The 22,870-nt window shown below is 42.0% G+C and overlaps 1 protein-coding gene across 2 annotated transcripts in view; it reads left to right on the plus strand.

Annotated features, from left to right (window-relative positions):
• The first annotated feature begins 129 nt into the window (after nt 1–129).
• Nucleotides 130–22,870, plus strand: part of OSTF1 (osteoclast stimulating factor 1) — a 57,755-nt gene continuing 35,014 nt past the window's right edge. The window contains exon 1 of one of the 2 annotated variants that reach the window (XM_017892725.1): nt 130–369. In XM_017892725.1, the coding sequence (XP_017748214.1) occupies nt 336–369 (34 nt within the window). In that variant the 5' untranslated portion in view covers nt 130–335. Of the gene's footprint in view, nt 379–22,870 lie in introns of both variants that reach the window. The other variant, XM_017892724.1, reaches the window with a different exon arrangement.

Here is a 22,870-nt window from a genome sequence, read left to right on the forward strand (position 1 = left end):
CCGGCCCGTTCCGCCGCCGTGCGCGCCGCCCGCGCTCCCGCTGCGGCGAGGCTGCCAGCCCGGGAGCCAATAAGCGCTCGACCAGGCGGTGTCCACTTCCTCGTCGGCCCGGCGCGCGCTCAGGACGGCTCCGGCGGCCGCGGGGCGGGGCGGGGCACACGGCGGAACAGCTCTGCCTGCGTTCGCTCTTCGTGCAGCCAAGGTTGGGCGCAGGTCCTGGGAGGCGCCCCGTTGTAAGCCTGACGAAAAGAAACTGGGGTGCCCGAGTGCTAGGTGACGGGCAAGCGGTGAGCTTTTCGGCGGGGTCTTTAGGATTTGCAGCTCCAGGAAGCGAGATGTCGAAGCCGCCACCCAAACCAGTCAAACCAGGTGAGGGAGGTAAGGGAGGCGCTCGTCGGGTCCTCCGGCCGCCGAGGTGCCGGCCCCTCCTCTGCCGCTTGGCAGGGAGGACCCGGCGCGCACCCGGCCCCGAGCCTGGCTTGCGAGATCTGCCCCACCGGGATGGGCGCTCTTAGTTTTGCGTTCGCTGTTACGGGGGAGGGATCGATTTTGATAGCGAGAGGATTTCGAGGATTAAAAATATACGTATATTTTTAAAGGGGAGTCGACCTCACTTTTGCTACGTTGTCATTCGCTGAAACTTTCAGAGGGTGTGATGGCAACGTCCCATGGAAGTTTTCCGGAAAGACAGGGCCATTGATCTCCCTTTTAAAAAATGTCTTGAAATGGTCTTTAGCCGCTTCCTCTTTTCTCAGTGTTTGTCACTGTCAGGTTAGGGTTCCTGACCGGCCAGAGCGAACGGGAAGTGCAATGCTTGCAGGGTAGGGTGGGCGAGCGAGCCTCTTTCGGGACTTAGGCTAGGAGCAGCGTTTGAAATTGACCTCGGGATCTTGGGAAGAGCGTTTAGAAAACCCTGTACTCGCGCTCCTGGTGGAAAGAATCTAGGATGTGAAAGTAATCTCAGCTGTTGCTATTTGGAAGTGTCATTTTATCATCTCCTTTGCCTTCGCTCTCCCAAAGACGTTGGCGTGGTAAACCTGAGAGGACTGAGATTACTACATTCCTCAAAGCAGTTTTCTTGGCGGATTGTCCTCGTTCATTTTTGCTCTGTTCTTAGACTATTTTTTGTGACATGCAGAAATCAGAATTATGAAAGAAACTGACGTATCTTAATTAAATATTGTAACCTACTCTTACGCGCGTTTATTTGGGTAGGTAATTAGAAAGGACTGACGTATTTCAATACTTTAACAACTCTTAGGTGCTTTCATTTGGGTAGGTAATTAAGGGAAATACGAGAAATGGAAGATAAATGACTCCGATGTATTCTTGGGTTTTTTTCCTCCCATCTTGTGTAATTTCGGTATAGCGAAATGCTGAAATTTAATCCATTTACATCAAATTTTGAAGTAACTTCCGTTGCAGGAGATAAGAGTTTCAGTGATTAATTTTTTCCTTGATTTTCCTAAACTCTACAGCTTTCATACTTGTCTGGTTTTCTTCCTTTGCGTTCCTGCAGTTGGAGTATGAAGTCCCTTTATTTGATAATCATGTACATACGTATGTGGAATAGTCCTTCACTGAGGACTGACATCTTGGTAGGCTGAGTGTGAAGGAAGTTGCTGAGACTGGCTCTCCCCTGAGTAAAGATGGGGCACAGCTAGAGTTGGGCTCTGCATTGCATTAAATGTGGAATCTGATGAGAAATTTCCATTTTAAGTGCATGTGTATGAGGTAGCTTTCTAAACTCAGGTGCAAATCAGGACCTCAAGTATCTTAACAATGCAGAGTTGTTCTTTGATAGCTAAACAATATATTTTTTTTTTCTGACCACCTGCGGCCTATTAAAATACATTATTTTAAAGAATGCCCTGAGAAAAAGTTCATGAGTCTTTTTTTTTTTTTTAAATCTCTTCAGGCATATTAAATGTCTATATTGAAAATGACAGGTGTGTGTATGTGCACACAGTAGTGTATACTTGTGCATTCATTCACACTTGGGGGTTGAGGGATCATCCTGTTACTAATTGTGGATACATTCCCAGGAACCTGCTTTCTCCTTCACATCAGAAAGCTTGTGGTTAAACGTGACTGGTGTTTAGAGGGAATTTTGTGTTTTATTTTATTTTGTTTTATCTGGTCCTTGATTCAGGATACAGGGAATTTTGAATGAACATTAATTTATAAATGAGATCCAGACACAAAGTTACAATAGAAATGGGTTTGTCAGTTTAGTAATTTACAGTGAGAAACATTACAGCCAATCAGACTTGATAATGTGGGTGGGCTACCTTAGTTGAAAAAAAAGCAATGACCAGGAGCAGTGGGTCCATGCCTGTAATCCTAGCACTTTGTGAGGATGAAGTGGGAAGACTGCTTGAGGCTAGGAATTTGAGACTAGCCTGGGCAGCATAGCAAGACCCCGTCTCAACAGAATACAAAAAACAAAAACAGAAATGTCCTATTGTAGTAGTCCCACATTTACTGTGTGTTAGGCAATGGCCTAGTCAACTTTTACATGTGTTAACGCATTTGCTGTTCTCAACAATCTTATGAGGTCAGTACCATTATATTGTTCCCGTTGCACAGACAGGGAAATAAAGATGTGCAGAAATGTTATTTAATTTGTCTAAAGTCAACAGTTGGAGTGGGGAATGTAGCAGGCAGGATTAAAACCCAGGTAGTCTGGCTTTGAAGTATGCACTCTTTTTTTTTTTTTTTTTTTTTCTGAGATGGAGTCTCCTCTGTTGCCTAGGCTGGAGTGCAATGATGCGATCTCGACTCACTGCAACCTCCGCCTCCCGGGTTCAAGCAGTTCTCTGCCTCAGCCTCCCAAGTAGCTGGGATTACAGGCGCCCGCCACCAAGCCCAGCTAGTTTTTGTATTTTTAGTAGAGATAGGGTTTCACCATCTTGGCCAGGCTGGTCTTGAACTCCTGACCTCGTGACCCACCCGCTTTGGCCTCCCAAAGTGCTGGGATCACAGTGGCGTGAGCTACCGCCCCCAGCCGAAGTCTACACTCTTAACCATTTGCAATTCTGCCTTGAGTCATAGTGCTCCATTCACATTGGTGGTCATGTGTATTTTAGAGCTGGTAGTCAGGAAGTCGAAAGGGAGGGGCCTCTGGTCTACAGACCTTCTTGTCACAAATGCACATAAAGGTCACCCCCTGGTTGGTATAGCAAGGAGAGTGGTGTGGAGCTTTACTTTCTTGTCTTGCAGGCAAGCTACATGGATAAAAATCTCCAAAGACAGCATGGGATTGGGGACTTTGGGGTTGTATTTAATTTTTTGGTTTGTTTATATCCTACCTCATTCCAAAGGACTTCTAAAAATACACATGATCTGAGAGAGAGGAAAAAAATAAAGATAAAGCAAGGTCATTTTAGAGGGAGGGAAGAATAATAAGATGAAACAAGAGGAAAAGCTAGCTTACAGACAGACCTGCATGTAGTAAGGTCACTATAGATTTGGCTCTCAGCTGCAAGCCGAGAGAAAAATCTCAAGATTCACAGTGCTTATAAAATTAAAATGTGTCACTTGCTCTGAAAAGTAGTTATTTTAATGGCATTGAGATCTGAGACAGATTTTCCTGTGGATTCTTTTAAAGTGTTGGAGTGACCTGGATATCTCTAGCAGAAATACAAGACAGAACATCCTAACTGTGTTTCTTATAGCTTCTTTCAGAGCAAGATTTGGGCAAAACAGCATGGCTTAATTCAGTAGACAATACTAAAAGGAAAGGAGCTAGATGAGTAAGGACAAAGGACTCACTGGAAGATATTAAAAGCGAGGGACATTAAGCTATAATGCAGACTAATTGCATCTTTCCGGCTGATCAGCACATGCCCAACAGGGGCACCGTTGGTGGAAGGAGGCTGAGAAGTCCTGGGCAGATACTAGTGGGAGACCCTGGCCATATTTGTACCATCTGGAGGATAGATCAGGGTTACCTTCTTGGGTTTTTGGCCATATCCAGAATTCATTTGCTAAACAAACATTTCTTAATAAATGTAGCTCATATTTTAGGCCCTGTGCTAGACACTGGGGTTCTAAGGAGCAGTAACCTAAGGTGTCATTCATGAGGGTCCTGAGTCTAATGGGGAAGACATATGTATCTATAGATATTACCTAGAGTATCCCATATCTACAACTGGATGGCTGATCTCATTCATTTTGTCACAAATAAAAAAGCTTGTAATTAAAATATAAGTAATTTTTTTATTTTAGAAAATTTGGGAAAAGGTAAATAATAAATATATAACTAAAATATAGAAATCATCCCTGTCATCTACTGATCATCATTATTTACATTTGGTTGAATATTGTTTCAGGTTTCTTTCTTCTTCACATCCATTTCATTTCAAAAAAAGAAAATAAAAACAATTATCCTTAGAACAGTGTCTCAGCTTCCATTTGAAATGTCTTGCTGTTGGTTGGTATATGTTTCCAAAAGTCTGTATGGTATTGCCCGCGTTCTGCTTGAAAAATCAGTTCTGTCGCAGCTTGAGCTTTCCTTGCTTATTGATTTTGTTTCTGTAGAATCACTTTTGGCCACCCAAGGTCTGTCATTGAAACTTTCTTTCTTAACTGTTATCTGTGTCACCATGGTACTCTACTAAGATATGTTTCCATTTTGTGGTCTTTATCTCATTCTTTATGGTTCTTTCCTTCCTTTTCTTTTTTTTTTTTTTTTGGAGGTGGGATTTTGCTGTGTTGCCTGGCTCATCTTGATCTCCTGTGCTCAAGCAGTCTTCCTGCCTGAGTTTCCAGAGTGTCTGGGATTATAGGTGCTTACCACCAAACCTGGCTGGGACCCTCCTTTCCTTTTTCTGAGTGAGTACAACCTCTTAGTTTTACACATACAGCATTTATGTTGTTTTCAGCCACTCTCAGAAGCCTTGCAGTTCAATTAGCGTGAATCTGTCTGGCTTGTTAGAGTGTAGAAGTGTAGAAAACAGAACTTTTGTTCTCATAAAATCTTTAAAAAAATATTTTATTCTGAGAGTAAGGATGGGCCAAAGAATACTGAATGAGATTTGGGCTGTAAAATTATCTCATTCTAAGCAGGTTTGGTAGCCCTCTATTGTAGTTGGAAACCTGATGTCTGACCTTGGCCATTTTTTCCCAAATGGCTTATTGATTTTGGTGGTGAAAGTGAAGCAACATAAATATTTCATGTGCCTTGTGAAAATAAATTCATGGAACTTTGAAGAAGCAAATGTCAGTGTTTCAGGTTCTTTTGTTATTCAGAGTAAAAACATCATAAAACTTAAAAGACGTCACACACATGCTGCTTAAATAACATTTTGAGAGAAAAGGTTTTATCTAAAATGAACTCAATTTTGTGTATTTTTTTACCCCAACAAAGGAATTAATCAAAAGTGAGGTGAAATATGCATGTGCATAGTCTTCTTTTATAAACTTGATACATTTTATACCTGATGGCAGAATAAAGCCTGAGAAACATCTTGAAAATTTCAGAATGATGATGATGATGGGAATGGTTAACGTATATTTGGCCCTATGTGTCAGGGACTGCACCCAGCACTGTGTATGCTCTGTCTCCTTTAATTATTCTGACTTTCCTGTTAGGTGGGTGGGTCATCATCTCCCTGTTTTATGGATGAAGTAGTACTTAATGAGGTCAAGTAAACTACCTGAGATCTCAAAGCTAGTGAGTGGTTGGTGTGACCTGGAAGTGGAACACAAGCTTTAATTGGGTCCATGCATGTGAGCAGAGAAACCTGCCAGAGATGTTATTGGGTTGGACCTGCTTTGGTTGGACAGTCATTTTATTAGCTTATGCAGTTGTGTTATTGGTATTTGGTTTGTGTAACTGCCCTCTTTCAGTGGATCCGTATTAGACCATTAAACTATATACTTTTTGAGAGTGGAACAGTCTTTTATTTCTTTGTAACTGCACAGCCACTAAATCATTTATGAATGACAGATACGTAAAACACTTTGATACAAAAAAAAAAAGGTGTTTTTGTTTGTTTGTTTTTGTCTGAAAGAAGGTGGGGGGTGGCCTCAGAGACTGTGATTGGGCTTTTCTTGTAGCTTTACCACAAAGTAGCAAAGGCTGGAGGTTGTGTGCCTCTGATCAGCACTCCTCCCTTCTGGAAATACTGGGGTCCCCTCCCTTGGTGTTTCAGCATTCCCACAATCTGACTTACATGACTAGTGCAGTAAGATTTTCTAATACACACCTTCTACCTCAAGGCACAACAGAACCATTGCCAAAGTTGTCCTCACTTGCTTAATGGACAGGGGAAGACAAACTACATTAAAACAAAATACAGAGACACCTTTCAGTGGGCTGATGTGAGCGAGCTGTCAAGATTCTCTATCAAATTAAAGGAGTTTCAAAAAAATTTACAAGCCGGGCACAGTGGTTCACACCTGTAATCCTGGCACTTTGGGAGGCTCAGGCAGGCAGATTACTTGAGCCTAATAGTTTGAGAACAGCCTGGGCAACATGGTGAAACCTTGTCTCTACAACAAATATGAAAAAAATTAGCCGGGCTTGGTGGTGCGTGTTTGTAGTCCCAGCTTCTCAGGAGGCTGAGGTGGGAGGATCACTTGAGCCTGGGAGGTGAAGGTTGTGGCAAGCCAAGATCGTGCCACTGCACTCCAACCTGGGTGACAGAGCGAGACCCTGTCTCAAACAAACAATACAAATATTAGAACCAGGAGAACTTCCTGGTTCTTTTAAATAACTACATAGTATTCTGCTGAGCTCATTTAACCAGACCCTAACTAATGTACTTCTAGATTGTTTTCAATCTTTTGTTATCACAAATAGTCTCCCAACAGTATTGTTGTTGCTTACATGTGTAAATCCACAGGATAAAGTCCTGGCAGTGGGATTTGTTGGTTCAGAGGGTATGCGCACTGCTGATTTCATAGAAATTTCCAAATCGCTTTTCAAAGAGGTCATGCCAGTTTACTTCCCTCCCAAAAATGTATGAGCATGTCTTAAACAGAAAGATTGCAGTGCTTGTGATAGGAGATGTTATCAAAGTGTGATCAGAGGGCTGGGAAGCACAGGGCAAGGAGCTTGAGGAAGCTGAGAAGATGTCACGGAAGAGGAGTAATCTAAGCAGAGTTCTGAATGCTGAGTAAGAGTTCGCTGGGCAGCAAAAGGGGAAAAGTCATTTGATTCAGGCGGAAATGAAAGAATGCATCCTCTTATCCACATTTGTCTAACTAAATAAGGGCAAAGCTTCTTTCAGAGAAGTCAAGGAAATTTGTTATGTGCACGGAGAACTGTGAACCACATAATTTTCTCTGAATAAAGAGAAGGCCGTTTATACCCCGTGTAACAGTTTGTGAAAAATGGTATTGCTCCACACAAAAAGCAGGAATTTAAATGCACACATCAGCTCTCTTCACAGATTGCTTATCTGTTTCTCAGAGTGTTAACAGTTGGTGTAGGTGTTTAGTTTAGGGCAACGGGTTAAAGAGATTTAGCAGCTGCAAATCAGTTAAACAAGTTACTGTTGTGACTGCTGTGGCCTCCCCCTCCTTTTTATTCAGTTATTTACCACTTTATGTCTGTGCATCTGTAGGATTTTTAGAAAGCCACAAGGCAAATTTCTCAGCTTACATTTGGGATAAGAGTTGGGGGATAGTTTTATATTTGTGCATTTTGATTGGCATGGAATTTTAAAACTCTTTAGCATCCCTTATAATTGGATAAGCTATTTTGGTTTTATATTCTTGGGACCCAAGAATACATCTAATGTGGATCTTTTCTGCTGGGTGCTCCCAATTTCCAGGGAGCCTGAGGGCAATTTGAATTCAAATTAAGGGAGATGCTCTAACCAACTCAGTTTATACTCACACTAGAGGGACTGTCTCAGGCCCCTTACAAAGGTTTCTCTGGCATCCCTACAATCCAGGAATTTTGCTTGGTTCTGAGAAACTCATGGATTCTATTTTAGGATTCCCGGCTTCCCAGCCAGGACTCACTCCCATGAGACAAAGAAATGACTTGAACCTGGAGGTTATCTTGGAATGTCTGTGTGTCTTCTAGGAACTTCCTGACAAAACCCATATTTGGAGAGAAGATGCTTCCGAACTTTAGCTCGCTGAGTGTGGGTTAGAGGGGGTTGGCTGAAAAAAGCCCCTCTAGGTTTTAGACACGGTTGGAAGGTATCTCAGACTCCAGAAGATTTGGAGGATCTCGGAGTCTCATTCTTTCTTATTTGAAAACCAAACTCTTATGCTTATGTCTGAAATGTTGACTACCCAGGTTCACAGGACTTTCTGGCTAGCATGTATTATTTCACTGCTTTCTTGGGCTTATTGTTTTGATGAGTCAGTGCTCAGATTTATCTGTAGCTAGCCCTGGGACGACTTCATCTGAAGGTATTCCTACTGGTTTTTCAGGCAAGGGAAGTGTCCATGAAACATTGCAATAGAAACCATCCCTGCCAAAGTTAATATTCTGATGGTGTGCCAAACTTAAAATTGTTGTCGACCATGTTTTTCTTTGGGGGAATAAATCATTCTCTTTGATCTCTGCATTCAGGTCATCCGAGCAACTGCTCACTAGAACCCGGGCCTATCTGAAGCTGAAATGTGAGGTAGGAGTCACTGCTATGGTGACTGCCTGCTTCCTCTTTCAGGGAACCCTTCCCATCTGACAGGGCTTCTGGTCCTTGCCTAAGGCCTTTGCAATCTTGAAAACCTATTCTGTATCTAAATATTGGGGCTCTAAAGTGTAAACCCAAAATAAAACTCTAAGCTCCCTAACCAATGGAATGGACCCCTCCCCTCATTCAGATTTAACCTGAAAAACTAGTTCGGACCATGAGAAACTGAGTGATAATCAACTTTACATTTTCCAAACATCAAGTCTTCAGTGTCTTGATGGCCATTCATGAACAACCACCTTTTTTGAGGATCTCATTGGAATCTGTGCATATAAAGCCCCAGACATATTTAGGTCTCCAGAGTTGATGTTACTGAGTTATAATCACCTTTACGTTTTCCAAACAAAGTCTAATGGGGGTTGGACATGCCTTATTATGAGTGGGATTCATAATAAGGCTGTTCCCCCCCCCCTTTTTTTTTTTAAAGCAACAGCTCTATTAGCACCGATTTTGTAGTTAATTTGCTAGTTGACCTTTATAAGTCACTAGACCACTCTACGCCTCAGTTTCTTTTGTTTTTGTTTTTGCTTTTTTTCTCTTTGAGTCAAGGGTCTGGCTCTGTTGCCCAGGCTGGAGTGTGGTGTGATGGTCTTGGGCTTACTGCAACCTCTGCTTCCTGGGCTCAAGCGATCCTCCCACCTCAGCCTTCCCAGGAGTTAGGACTGCCAGTGTGCATCACCATGCCTGGCTAATTTTTGTATTTTTTGTAGAGACAGGGTTTTACCATGTTGCCCAGGCTAGTTTCTTCATCTCATGCTAAATCTGATTTGAAATCATCTTCATGGCCTCATACTGGCCTCTCAAATAATTTCTCACATTTCTGACCAATTTCATCTCGTGCTCCTTCTCCTAGACTCCTGGGCCATTTTCAATGATCCCCATCCCAACTCCCAGCTACTTAGTGCTCAGCAGCATGTGGATAGAAACATATGGAGGAATTAAACACACCAAGCAAGGGCTGTTCATAAGTCCAGATTTCCATAAGAAACAACAAAGGAAAGGACAGGATGAGGGTTAGGAAGGGGGTGTAATGTATTAATGATTAGGTCTGATCTGATTTCACTTAGGCTTTTGCTACATAGGGCAGTTTTTATTTTTTTCTTTTCTTGTAACTGTCTAGACAAAGAGAATACTGGGGTCTCCCTGCAGGAATATGTCTGGGGCTTTATATGCACAGGTCCAATGAGACCCTTGCAAAATGTGTTTGTTCATGAACGGCCATCGAGATACTGAAGACTTTTATGTTCAGAAAATGTAAAGTTGGTTATAACTCAATAACATCAACTCTGTAGGCCCAAGATGTGAGAATACTAGGTATTCTACTAGATTTTGGAAATTCTCTGTGCAAAATATCATTCAGGATCCTCTTGTCTCTTCTCATCTTATTTTTTCCCATCTCTTTTGGAGGTGATAGTTTTAAGCCATAGATTTAAATTCAGTCCTTGTTTTACAGAAATCATTGTATTTGATTCCAGAGAGGAGGGTTTTCTGTGCTTATCTCGAGAAGAGGGAGGACTAATCTACTAAGAGAATGATTCTCTGCCTACCCATCACTCTGCCAGTTATACTGGCAGAAATCAAAAGCCTCTTTTTTTCTTATTTCCTTATTTAATTTTGAAACAGAGTTTCACTTTTGTTGTCCAAGCTGGAGTGCAATGGCATGATCTCGGCTCACTGCAACCTCCGCCTTCTGGGTTCAAGCGATTCTCCTGCCTCAGCCTCTCAAGTAGCTGGGATTACAGGCACGCGCCACTGTGCCCAGCTAATTTTTTGTGTTTATAGTAGAAACGGGGTTTCATCATGTTGGCCAGGCTGGTCTCGAACTCCTGATCTTAGGTGATCCACCCATCTCAGCCTCCCAAAGTTCTGGGATTACAGGGGTCAAGAAAATAACATTTATATATTTAAAGAGATTCTGATAAATGGCTTTTTTTTTTTTTTTTTAAGTTAAGAAAAGGTATTGTTCTGTCACCCAGGCTGGAGTGCACGGCTCACTGCAGTCTCAACCTCCTGGGCTCAAGTAACCCTCCTGTCTCAGCTTCCTGAGTAGCTGGGACTACAGGCATGTGCTGCCAAGCCCAGCTATTAATTTTTTGTACAGCTGGGGTCCCACAGTGTTGCCCAGGCTGGTCTGATGGGGTCTCCATAGTGGGACCTCCTGGGCTCAAACAGTCTTCCCACTTGGGCCTCCCAAGGTGTTGGGATTAGGCTGGGTGCAGTGGCTCACGCCTGTAATCCCAGCACTTTGAGAGGCTGAAGCAGGTGGATCACCTTAGGTCAGGAGTTAGAGACCAGTCTGGCCAACATAATGGAACCCTGTCTCTACTAAAAATGCAAAAAATTAGTTGGGCATGGTGGTGGGTGCCTGTAATCCCAGCTACTCGCGAGGTTGAGGCAGGAGAATCGCTTGAACCCAGGAGGCAGAGGTTGCAGTGGGCCGAGATCATGCCATTGCACTCCAGCCTGGGCAATGGTGTGAGACTCTGTTTCCATAAAAAATAAAAAAAAAAAAAACGCGTTGGGATTACCCACTACATCCGGCCAAAATGACAATTTTAAGGACATAGAATTATACTTGTGGGAATAAATTTTGTTGCTATGGCTTTAGAATTCAAACAAAAATCATCTATTCATAGTGGAAAATTATTATAGTGCTCAAGTGTTAGTTTTCCACTAAGTATCTTAAAACCAAAGGTAAAGAACTACAATTTGTTAGGACAGAGAGCAAGAGATAGCAGGGTACTTCTGCATGTAGACAGTACGTATAGAAGGAGAGCAAATTCCTAGTGATTATTCTGAAAGCCTACAATTTAAATGACCACTGCATATTGGTGGCACGCCACTGCCCTAGAAAGCATGGATTTTTCCTTCTTCTGTCTCTGTGAGCAGAGGTTATTCTCACTGCCACGCCATCCACATCTCCAACAGTAAATAGTTCTGCAGGCTCAAGGGCTTGGGAGGGAACCAGGGCATTCCTAGAAGTTTAAGAAAAAATTCCATTGTCTCCATTTCCGCCCTTCTTGTCCATGTGCCTATGTTCATAAAAAGATAAAATGATCTTCTGGGCATCCATCAGTGAAAAAGAGTTTTTTTTTTTTTTTTTTTTTAAAGTCTCTGAGGCCAGGCATGTTGGCTCACGCCTGTAATCCCAGCAGTTTGGGAGGCTGAGGCAGGTGGATCACTTGAGGTCAGGAGTTTGAGACCAGCCTGGCCAACATGGTGAAACCCCGTTTATACTAAAAATACAAAAATTAGCCAGGCCGTGGTGGTGCGTGTCTGTAATCCCAGCTATTCGGGAGGCTAAGGGAGGAGAATCTCTTGAACCTGGGAGGCAGAGGTTGCAGTGAGCTGTTATCAGGCAACTGTACTCCAACCTGGGCAACAGAGCAAGACTCGTCTCAAAAAAAAAAAAAAAAATTTCTCTGAGCAGCTGCAGCCTCAGGGGTAGGTGTGACCCAGGGCCTTGGCCTGGCTGAAGGTAAAAATATGGCCATAGAAGTATTGTCGCAACTCTCCCCCACCTTCCTGGACAAAGGGGGATTTCTGCAAGAATGATCCTGTAATTCACCCTGTTTTAATTACAGCCCCAGAAACCACAGCTTTTCACTTCCTGGCCTTCCCATTCTCTGGGGAAATCCTAAAGGACTCCGTTCTCTTGTGCTTCCCTTCCTCCACCCCTCATCTGAGCTGGCTTGGAAAATACCTTGACATTTCTTAGGGTTAAAATTCTCCCCTGGCCTTTTTGGGAGTCACTTGGACTCCTTCGGTCTTTCCAGATCCTCCTGACTTCTGCCTAGCCCCTCCTTCCCATAAACAATCTCACCTCTCAGGACCAGGCCAACCTGGAGAAAGAGCTCACCACGTGGGCTGTCTAGGCGGAGCCCTAGAATGGAGTGGCAGGTCAGGGCGTCAGGTCAGACATTTCCGGGTCACCAGGTGAGCCACTTTTATGATAGGAATGTGGCCGTTAGGAACACAACACCAACCTTTTGAAGTAGCACTGCTGTGACTTGAGAGAGGTTGCGATTAGGGAAACAATTTTCAGTTTAAAGGCTGTTGTCTAAGTGAGTAGATGATCTTGGAAGAAACAGATGCTTTGGACAGCTTGTTAGTTTCTCATAGATGGCCTTTCTGAACTCGTTTTCCTCTTTTTGGGTCTGTTAGAATTTGAGACATGGACTTTTGTGGAGGCTCTCATATGTGCTATATAAGAACATTTGAATCCTTCTGTTTTCTGAACAAAGAGGGACTCTGTTTTCAAAGATACTGATAATCCTTTGCTTTACTTTTTCCTCTTGTGTTTTATAATCTTTCTCATATGTCCAAAGTTTGTATTATTTTACCAGAGTTCTAATATTAGCTAGAAATAGTAAAATATCCTCAGTTACAAACTTGACCCCTGTGTATCTGTTGGGTCAGCTTTGATTGAATTCTTAGCTGAAGTTCAGTTCTGTCCCTAGTGATTCCCATTATGTCTTCTTAGATACTGTGTATATCCTGGTCTCTATATCAGGTTTGAAAGAGGTTGCGCGATAAATAAAGGGCACATTTATGTCATCATGTTGTCTTGCTACCATGTATCTTCATAGACGGGCAAGACTAAGGCCATTTAAAAAATTTTCGAAGTTATTATTTTATTTAGAGATGGCTTCTTGCCCTGTCACCTAGGCTGGAAGGGCAGTGGCATGCTTACAGCTCACTGCAGCTTCCTGGGCTCAAGCTGCCCTCCTGCCTTAGCTTCCCAAGTAGTGCACATTACTATAGGCACACGTTACTGTCCCAGCCAATTTTTTATTTATTTTTGTTTTTTGTAGAGATGGGGTCTCACTCTGTTGCCCAGGCTGACCCTGAACTCCTGGCCTCAAGTGATCCTCCCACCTTGGCCTCCCAAAGTGCTGGGATTACAAGTGTGAGCTGCCACACCCCGCCAGTGAGGGCGTTTGTATAATTTCAGCTCTAAACAGTGGATGCACACATTGATATGTGAAATGCTCTGGCCTGGTGTTTTTCACACTGTTGAGTGGTGACTTGGTAGGTAGTCAAGTCAGTATAATTAGTCATGACTAGCGTCTTGAAGAAAAGAAAATAGAATACGAACAAAAACTATCAGAGTGAATCACTCAAAGTAAGGATAAGAAATTTTTGTAAGACCTTTTTTACGTTTCATGAGTGTGCGTGTCCTGATACAAAATATATTTCTTCCTGTGGATCTCAAAAAAGTTTCAAAACCTCTAGCATCCGCTCACACCCCAGTTTAATCTCTTGCCATCTTTTACGCCAGGATTCAGGCATGTTGATTGACTGGACATTCTTAGACCCTGCTTCCTGAACCCCAGACCCTGCTCTTTATTCTGGGGCTTACTGACTCTGTCCCCTTTTGCGTGGGTAACGACTGTTTGTTTGTTTTTTAAATTTTTTTCTAGTCCTGTGGCATCACAATGGATAACTACTGTTATCTCCAAAATTAAAGTAGATGCCACCTCCCACAACAGCCTGCGCTGATCATGAAGGTCTCCTCACTGTGTTAATTTAAGCCTCTCTGTGTTCTCAGTTTTGTGGGTGTACTGGGCATGGCAATTCTTTTTTTTCATGGTGAAGTCAGGAAGAGAAAGAGGATAAAGAAGGACTCATATTAGTAAACACATTGCCGATAAATCAAATACGAGTAGGCCAGATTACAAACTCACGCTTATAATACCAGCGCTTTGGGAGGCCCAGGGGGGCTGCTTGCTTGAGGCCAGGCATAAGACCAGCCCATGCAACATAGTGATACTCTGTCCCTACAAAAAAATAGAAAGAAAAATTAGCTGGGTGTGGTGGCACGTGCCTGTGGTCCCAGCTACCCAGGAGGTTGGGGCAGGAGGTTTAGGAGGTCAAGATTACAGCGAGCCATGACTGTGTCACTGTACTATAGCCTGGGCGACAGAGCAAGACCCTGTCACAAATAACTGATAAATATATATAAAATTCAGGTACCTTGTAAGTTATTCTTCAAAAGGGCATTAAAAGAGAACACATTTTCCTGATTGTATGTGGGATACCTATTCATTGTATACAATTTGGAAAATAAGAAAATAAATATGACTCATAGTTCTACCACTCAGAGCTAACGGGTGGCATTTTCATACTGTTTCTTTCCAGTTTTTCTTCTGTGCAGATTTTCGTTTTACATAGCTGATTGCATGTATAATATTACCACCAGCCTTTTTTTTTACGTAACAACAAAAGATAAGTATATACCCCAAAAGCTAAATTTTAAGGGACACAATAAACTCTTATTTTTAATTATGGTAATTCCCTCTGTTGCTAGAGTGCTGGAGTGCCGGAGTGCCAGGCTGGAGTGCAGTAGCACAGCCTCAACTCACTGCAGCTTCGGCTGCCTGGGCTCAAGAGATTCTGTCATGTCAGCTTCCCAAGTAGCTAGGACCCACAGACCTACACCATCACACCCAGCTAGTTTTTTAAAAAAATTATTTGTAGACAAGGTCTTGCTGTGTTGCCCAGGCTGGTCTCAAACTGTTGGGCTCAAGCATTCCTCCTGCCTCAGCCTTCCAAAATGCTGAGATTACAGGTGTGAGTTTTGTTTACTTAAAACAAGCATTACGGGCTGGGCGTTGTGGCTCAAGGCTGTAATCCCACATTTAGGGAGGCCAAGGCGGGTAGATCACTTGAACTCAGGAGGTCAAGGGCAGCCTGTGCAACATGGTGAAATCCTGTCTGTACTAAAAATACAGAAAAAAAAAAAAAAAAAAAAAAGGGAGCCCAGCCCCAGTGTGGTGGCACAAGCCTGTAGTCGTAGTCTCAGCTACTTGGGAGACTGAGGTGGGATGATTGCCTGAGCTGGGGAAGTCAAGGCTGCAGTGAGCTGTGATGATGGCGTTGCACTCCAGCCAGGGCAACTTAAGTGAGACCCCGTCTAAAACAAAAAAAAAAGCATTATGGCCAAGTGCAGTGGCTCATACCTATAATCCCAGTACTTTGGAAGGACAAGGCAAGAGGATTGCTTGAAGCTAGGAGTTCAAGACTAGCCTGGGTAACAGCAAGACCCTGTCTCTACAAAAAATGTTTTTGAAAAGTTAGCTGCACGTGGTTGTTGTAATCCCAGCACTTTGGGAAGCTGAGACAGGAGGATCACTTGAGTCCAGGAGTTTGAGATTACAGAGAGCTGTGATAGAGCCACTGTACTCCAGCCTGGGTGACAGAGTGAGACCCTGTCTCTAAAATTAAAAATAAACAACAAAAAAGCATTAGAATATCTCTTGCTGGGATATCATGTGTGATACATTTTCTAATATACAGGGTGAGGATTTCGATAATGCTGTCTTGCCAGTAAGAAGAAACACAGGGAATAAGTCCCAGAATAGTGTAAGAAGATGTAGTAATTAATAGTAGCTAACATTTATGGTCACGTACAACACATAAGGAGCTGCGCTCAGTATTTCACACATGGTATTTGTTTAGAGTCATTCAGTCCCTGGGTGCCAGAATTAAGAGCCCAGTATTCAGAGCATGGGTTCTGGAGCCAGAGGGGCCTGAGTTTAAGGCTCTTCGCTGCCACTCCCTAATTGTGTGGACCTGGACTAGTTACTTACCCTCTCTAACCTCAGTTTCCCCAGCTGTAAAATAGGGTTAATACAACATTTACATCACAAGATTGTTTTGATGATTAAATAAATTGCTGTGAGTCAGTACTTTGCATGGTGTCTGGCCCATGGTAAGTGTCCCATAAACGTGAGTATAGAAGGATAATTTAGTTTTGGATTAAAGATTTTGATGTTAGGGAATTTTCTGTCTTTAATCTTGCATATATATAATCATTTGCCCAACCAGTCATTTCATATGGGAGGAAGTCATGACCCAGGTTGGTTTGGGGTTGGGGAGAAGCAGGTTAGGAGCTGCAGATGTTCGTGCTGTGGCCCAGTGCTCTGTTTGTCTGACTTGTTACTTGCAGAAAAAGAGGACTACAAGGTTGAGGTCTGCAAACATCATCAATAAAGGGCCAAATAGTTAATGTTTTAGGCTCCGTAGGCCACGTGTGGCTCTTTTGCAGCTACTCAGCTCTGCCATGGTATAATGTGAAAGCAGCCACAGACAAAAGACAAATGAATGCTGTGCTCCAATAAAACTTTATTCATGGACACTGCATTTGAATTTCAGATCATTTTCATGTATCTTGAAATACTGTTTTTCATTTTTCTCTCATCTGTTTAAACATGTAAAACCATTCTTAGCTTAAACCTCATACAAAAACAAGCATTGCCTTCATGGACGAGCCTTTGGACTGATCTTGCCTTTTGCGGAGGTGGCATGACCAGGGTAACCTTTTTTTTTTTTTTTTTTTTTTTAATTCCAAGGACAGAGATCATTTTCTTCCATTTTTCCCAAGGTCTCCCCAAACTGACATTGAAAGCAGTTTGTCCTGAGATGAAGGGTTTTTAGGGACCATTGCTTTCTTTCTCTATTTTTTACCCAGTGAAGACAGTTGGCAAAGAGCTTGTCAGTTGAAATTTCAAACCCTGCTCTCTGGGATTTTTATGTTATATGGTGGAGACTAAATAAAATTAACCAGTGGGTATGGTCCCTCAAGATGTAAAAGTAAACCAAGTTTGCTGAAAGGCACTGAAAAGTATAAGCAAAGAAAAAATGGATTAGAAAGGCATACTGTTAATAAACAGAACCCTCTTGTCAGAAAACACACAGGCTACTGTTTTTAAAGAGTCCGCTATTCCTGCAGCTGAAGTCAAGACATGTTTCAAATTCTTTAGGTTTTTTCTATTTTTTTTTTGGATTGGATAGGGGAAGTGATGGGGAAGAGGTGGTGTTAGAGGGAGGAGGGATGGAAATGTGTTCAGAGTTGTTGCTATTAGTTTTTTCTGTAAAGGTATATGTACAAACAGAATTAATTGAACTTGATTTAATTAATCCAAGAGTATAAGTAGGCAGGACGGAACTTATTCATTACATTGGAAACTACTGGGCATTGTTATGCTCACAATATGACTTTCTTTCCAAGGATTATAGCCACTCTTTTTATTTTCAAGAGCAGTGGGCTTTTAGGCCGGGCTTGGTGGCTCATACCTGTAATCCCAACACTTTGAGAGGCTGAGGCGGGCAGATCACCTTAGGTCAGGAGTTCAAGACCAGCCTGGCCAACATGGTGAAACTCCATCTCTACTAAAAATACATAAATTAGCTGGGCATGGTGGTGGGCGCTGCGCCTGTAATCCCAGCTACTCGGGAGGCTGAGGCAGGATAATTGCTCGAACCTGGGAGGTGAAGGTTGCAGTGAGCCGAGAGATCAGGCCATTATACTTCAGCCTGGGCAATAAGAGTGAAATTCCGTCTCAAAAAAAAAAAAAAAAAAAAAAGAAACAAAAAGCAGTGGGCTTTTGTGGAATGACGCCAATAGAGATGTGGTTCAGAAGGCCTGTTCTGAGCTAATCACCTCATTTATGGGTGTTGGAATCCACAAAGCCGGAGGTTGAGGGGGAGCCTGTGTTAGCCCAACAGAGTACAGCTGTTTTCTATCACCCCAAGAATTGAAAACGATGGCCTTAACTCTTGGATACCATCCCACAGACTCCTCCTGTTTTGTTTTTCAACAGAAAACATCCTGTTTCATCATGCATGTTTAATAGAATAATTCAAATATGCCTCATAGAAATAATTAATACTTTTTCTTACCCCGAGAATAGCCAGAGATGATGACATTATTTTTTCATACCCACAGGGTATAAATTAAGAAGATTAATGCTCCCTGCATGTTCTTAGACAGATGTGAGAAAGATATATGTATATAGTAAAGTATTATTTTCCATGATTCTCTCTTGATCAAATAATTCTCTTCCTCTTCTTTCATTTTGAGAGCTCTAAGATTGCTTGTAATTATCTGCTTTTGGGGGAAGCGAGAGAATATTGTTTTTTATATATTTACTGAAATCCACAAAGTAGGAAAATATTCTTTATAGAGTCCTGTAACAATTCCTAATTTCATCAGATCGTCCACAGCAATGGCTCCCATACATTTTTTGACCTTGAACTTCAGTAAGATGTATTTTTCTTGATAATCCAGAACATAAAAATACACACACACACGACCAGAAGGGAACACAGAAGTTCACTTTAAACTCAAATTTCTTCTAAAATCTACCATTAGGCTTTGGATAACTGGCCAAATGGTGGAATGCCTACTTTATTTGGCACACCAAGACTTCTGCTTGAGCAAGGATTATAGATTGCATAGGTGACACTCATGCCTAATCACTTTAGCAGCATCAGTAATGCAAACAAGGCATGACATATGGATTTACTGTTACCTTAATATTCACTTTGAAGGTTGGGCCTGGTGGCTCATACCTGTAATCCCTACACTTTGGGAGGCCAAGATGGGAAGATTACTTGAAGCCACGAGTTTGAGATCAGCTTGGGCAACATGACTCCCGTGTCTCCAAAAAATTAGCTGGGTGTGGTGGTACATACCTGTAATCCCGGCTACTTAGGAGGCTGAGGCAGGAGGATCTCTTGCGCCTAAGAGGTCGAAGCTGCAGTGAGCTATGATTTCACCACTGCACTCCAACTCGGGTGACAGAGTGAGACCCTGTCTCTAAAAAAAAAAAAAAAAAAGAAAAAGAAAAGAAAAGTTTGCTTTGAAAACAGGTAAGTTCTCTAAATGTAACTTATTTACAATGTGTGCTTTATGTATTGGTCTGATTTGCCTTTTGTGGAGGTGGCATGACCACGGTAACTTTTTTTTTTTTTAATTCCCAGGACTGAAATTGTTTTCTTCCATTTTTTGCCAAGAAAATTTTCAATATTAATAAATTGAAATTCTCTCAGTTAGTTGAATGTATAAATGATTATTCACTATTGGAGATATAAACTATTGTAATAATGATGATAATGAGTCTGAATTTTAAGTATGAAAATTACTATATAAAGAGTAAAAATTACAGGCATAGATTGAGAATTAATGTTGAGAGAGTATGATTGCTAGTAATTTTGGAATCCATTGTATTCTTTGTGAGATTACTGTCAGTGACTTTATATCATCATCATTAAGCAAATCTTCAGGCCCAGGAGATGAGGAGGTTAAGTCTTGACCTCAGTTGGTTCCTATTAGGGAGGAAGGATAGTTTACTAATGTACCGGCAGCATCACTGCTGGCAGTAGTGACTCTGGCAGAGCTAGTGCAAAAACATCTTGCTTTCTCTACAGATCTCATTTTAGAGAGAGGATTTGTTTAGTTTTACAAAAGTCCCATCAGGCTACAGTTAACAGTACCAAGGATTTACCATTTTTGTCCTTTTATATCAGACTTTTAAAGTGAGTCTACCGGAGTTTTAGTAATAAGAGTGTAATTTTAATTATTTTTTTGGATAAAATTTCAGGTTTATTCTTTTCTCTTTTTTTGGTGGAGTCTCACTCTCTTGCCCAGGCTAGAGTGCAATCTTGGCTCACTGCAGCCTCCACCTCCTGGGTTCAAGCGATTCTTCTGCCTCAGCCTGCCAAGTAGCTGGGATTACAGGTGTCCGCCACCACACCCGGCTAGTTTTTGTATTTTTAGTAGAGATGGGGTTTCACTGTGTTGGCCAGCTGTTCTCCAACTCCCGATCTCAAGTGATCTGCCAGCCTCCACCTCCCAAAGCGCTGGGATTACAGGCGTGAGCCGCCACGCCCGGCCAGGTTTCAGGTTTATTCTTGTATCCCAGTAGTTCATTCCGTTAAAGCCACATTTGGCTTTGGCAAATATTTATTTTAGCATTTGGTCATTTGGCATTAGGCCAAAAAATGTGTATTTGGTAAATTTATTAATTAAATATTCATCCACCTGTCCATTCCCAATAAAACAAAATTTCACAAAACCATGATTTCTTCTATTATGTATAGTGTACACTGGTCTTTCTGACCCATTTAATTGTCTTAAAGTCAACTAAATTAGTTTCTCAATCTACTAATAGGTCATGACCTTCAGTTTAAAAGTGTTGAGGTGACTCATTGTGTTGTGGGATTAGTGAAACAGTGAGGAGGGGTTATTTTTGTATGCAATATTTTTGTCCTATGGAAGATGACCGGAAGGGATTTCTAGTTATATTCCACTCCCAAAAATGCAACTTAAGGTTTCAAGGCATATTAAGACTAGTAAAAATAAATTAATGCTACCACCAAACAATTTTCCATAGTGGCTGTACTAGTTTACGCTCCCACTAGCAGTATCTGAGAATTCTATTTGTTCTGTAATGCTTAGCAATGCTAGTATTGTTTTTAAATTAATGGACTGTTTTTTTTAGAGCAGTTTTAGTTTCACAGCAAAATTGAGTGGAAGGTACAGAGATTTCTCATATACCCCTGCTGCCACACATGTGTAGCCCCTCCATTATCAACATCCCTCACCAGAGATAACATTCTTAAAAAGACATTTGATAGAATTGGTGAATCTTCACTGACATATCCATGCATCATCATCATTCAGAATCCATAGTTTACGTTAGGGTTTTCTCTTGTTGATGTGGTTTCCATGGGTTTGGACAAATGCATAATGACAGTGATACTCTAATAAGCCATTAGAGTATCATACAGAGTAGTGTCACTGCCCTAAACGTCCACTGTACACTGCCTGTTCAACTGTACCTCCCCCAACCCTTGGCAACACTGATCTTTTTACTGTTTCCATAGTTTTGCCTTTTCCAGAATGTCATATAGTTGGAATCATATAGTACATAGCCTTTTCATGTTGACTTTTCGCTTCGTAATATGCATTTTAGTTTCCTCCATGTCTTTTCATGCCTTGATAGCTCATTTCTCTTTAGTGCTAAGTAATATCCCATTGTCTGAATACACCACAGTTGATTTATCCCATTGTCAGTATTTTTCACTTTAGCCATGAGAGTGGGTATGTAGTAGTTATAGCCATTGTAAGTGAAGCCCATCTAAATATCTCACGCTTCTTAACATTCTTAGAAAGACGTAAGTGAAATAGTCGATCTATTACAGACGGCCAGGGGCTGATATTTTCAATAGTCATTTGTCTTGTTGTTTATTGTATGTCTGTCTCCTATAGTGAGCAGTTTCTTTCTTTCTTTTTCTTTTTTTTGAGACAGTGTTTGACTCTGTCATCCAGGCTGGAGTGCAGTGGTGTGATCATGGCTCACTGCAGCCTTGACCTGCTGAGCTCAAGTAGTCCTCCCACTTTAGCTTCCTGAATAGCTGGGACTATGGGTGTGTACCACCTGCCACCACACCTGGCTAATTTTTAAAATTTGTTGTAGAGCTGGGGTCTCATTGTGTTACCCATGCTGGTCTTGAACTCTTGGGCTCAAGCAATCCTCCACTTTGGCCTCCCAAAGTGCTGGGATTACAGGTGTGAGCCACCGTGCCTGGCACCAATCCCTTTTTAATGATGTCTGAGTGGCTGTCTTTAGAGGCTTCTCCAGTTCTTCACCAATAGGGAATAAAATAGGTTAGAAATTCTTTGTTCAAATTTGTAAGCTCCAAGCCCCTCTAAGTGCTGTTTCAGGGCCTCAAAAATGAGCTGACACATACTCTGTTTGCATAACTTAGAGCAGAAATTTCACCTAGTTACCCTTTGCCTGTAGAATATCCTGTTGCAGAACCCTTCTCTCTGCCTTTACCATGTCTCTGCCACCATGGACAGGGATTCGTTTATGGAAGCCTAGGGTCATCCCAACTCTAGAGGAAAATACAGTGTTTGGCTGATGACGAATGGACTCACCCTTCTCTTCAGGGACGCGGTGGGGTTGGACAGAACAGGGAAGGGTGGGACTGGCAAGGTGAGGAGCCGGTGAAGTGAGCCAGAGGTGCACCACTGCTGCTGCTGTAATGGGAGTTTGCTGATCTTGCTTACATGAAGAGACCAGCCCTGCATAGATCCTTAGTGCTAATACATGCTGGTTCATGCAAGATTCACCTAAAGCCTCAGACAAAAGATTGGACTTCTTTTTAACCTTAATTCAGTAGAATTCCAGGGTAATTTTAGGGTATTCATAGAGTCTTCTGAGCTCCACTTTTCCTCTTTGTTGTATGTCACTAGACTTTGATGAGAAAATGATCAAGCTTGAGGGAGCCCGAGGAAAGCATCTAACTTAGCCTCCTTGCATATACAAGAACAAGTAAATTTGGAATTGATCAGTGCTTCCTCTTGGTGATCTATTAAGATGTTTACTGCTTTTTTTTTTTTTTTTTTTTTTTTT

This window comes from Rhinopithecus bieti, unplaced genomic scaffold, assembly GCF_001698545.2.
Source record: "Rhinopithecus bieti isolate Rb0 unplaced genomic scaffold, ASM169854v2 scaffold_19708, whole genome shotgun sequence".
Taxonomy (NCBI): domain Eukaryota; kingdom Metazoa; phylum Chordata; class Mammalia; order Primates; family Cercopithecidae; genus Rhinopithecus; species Rhinopithecus bieti.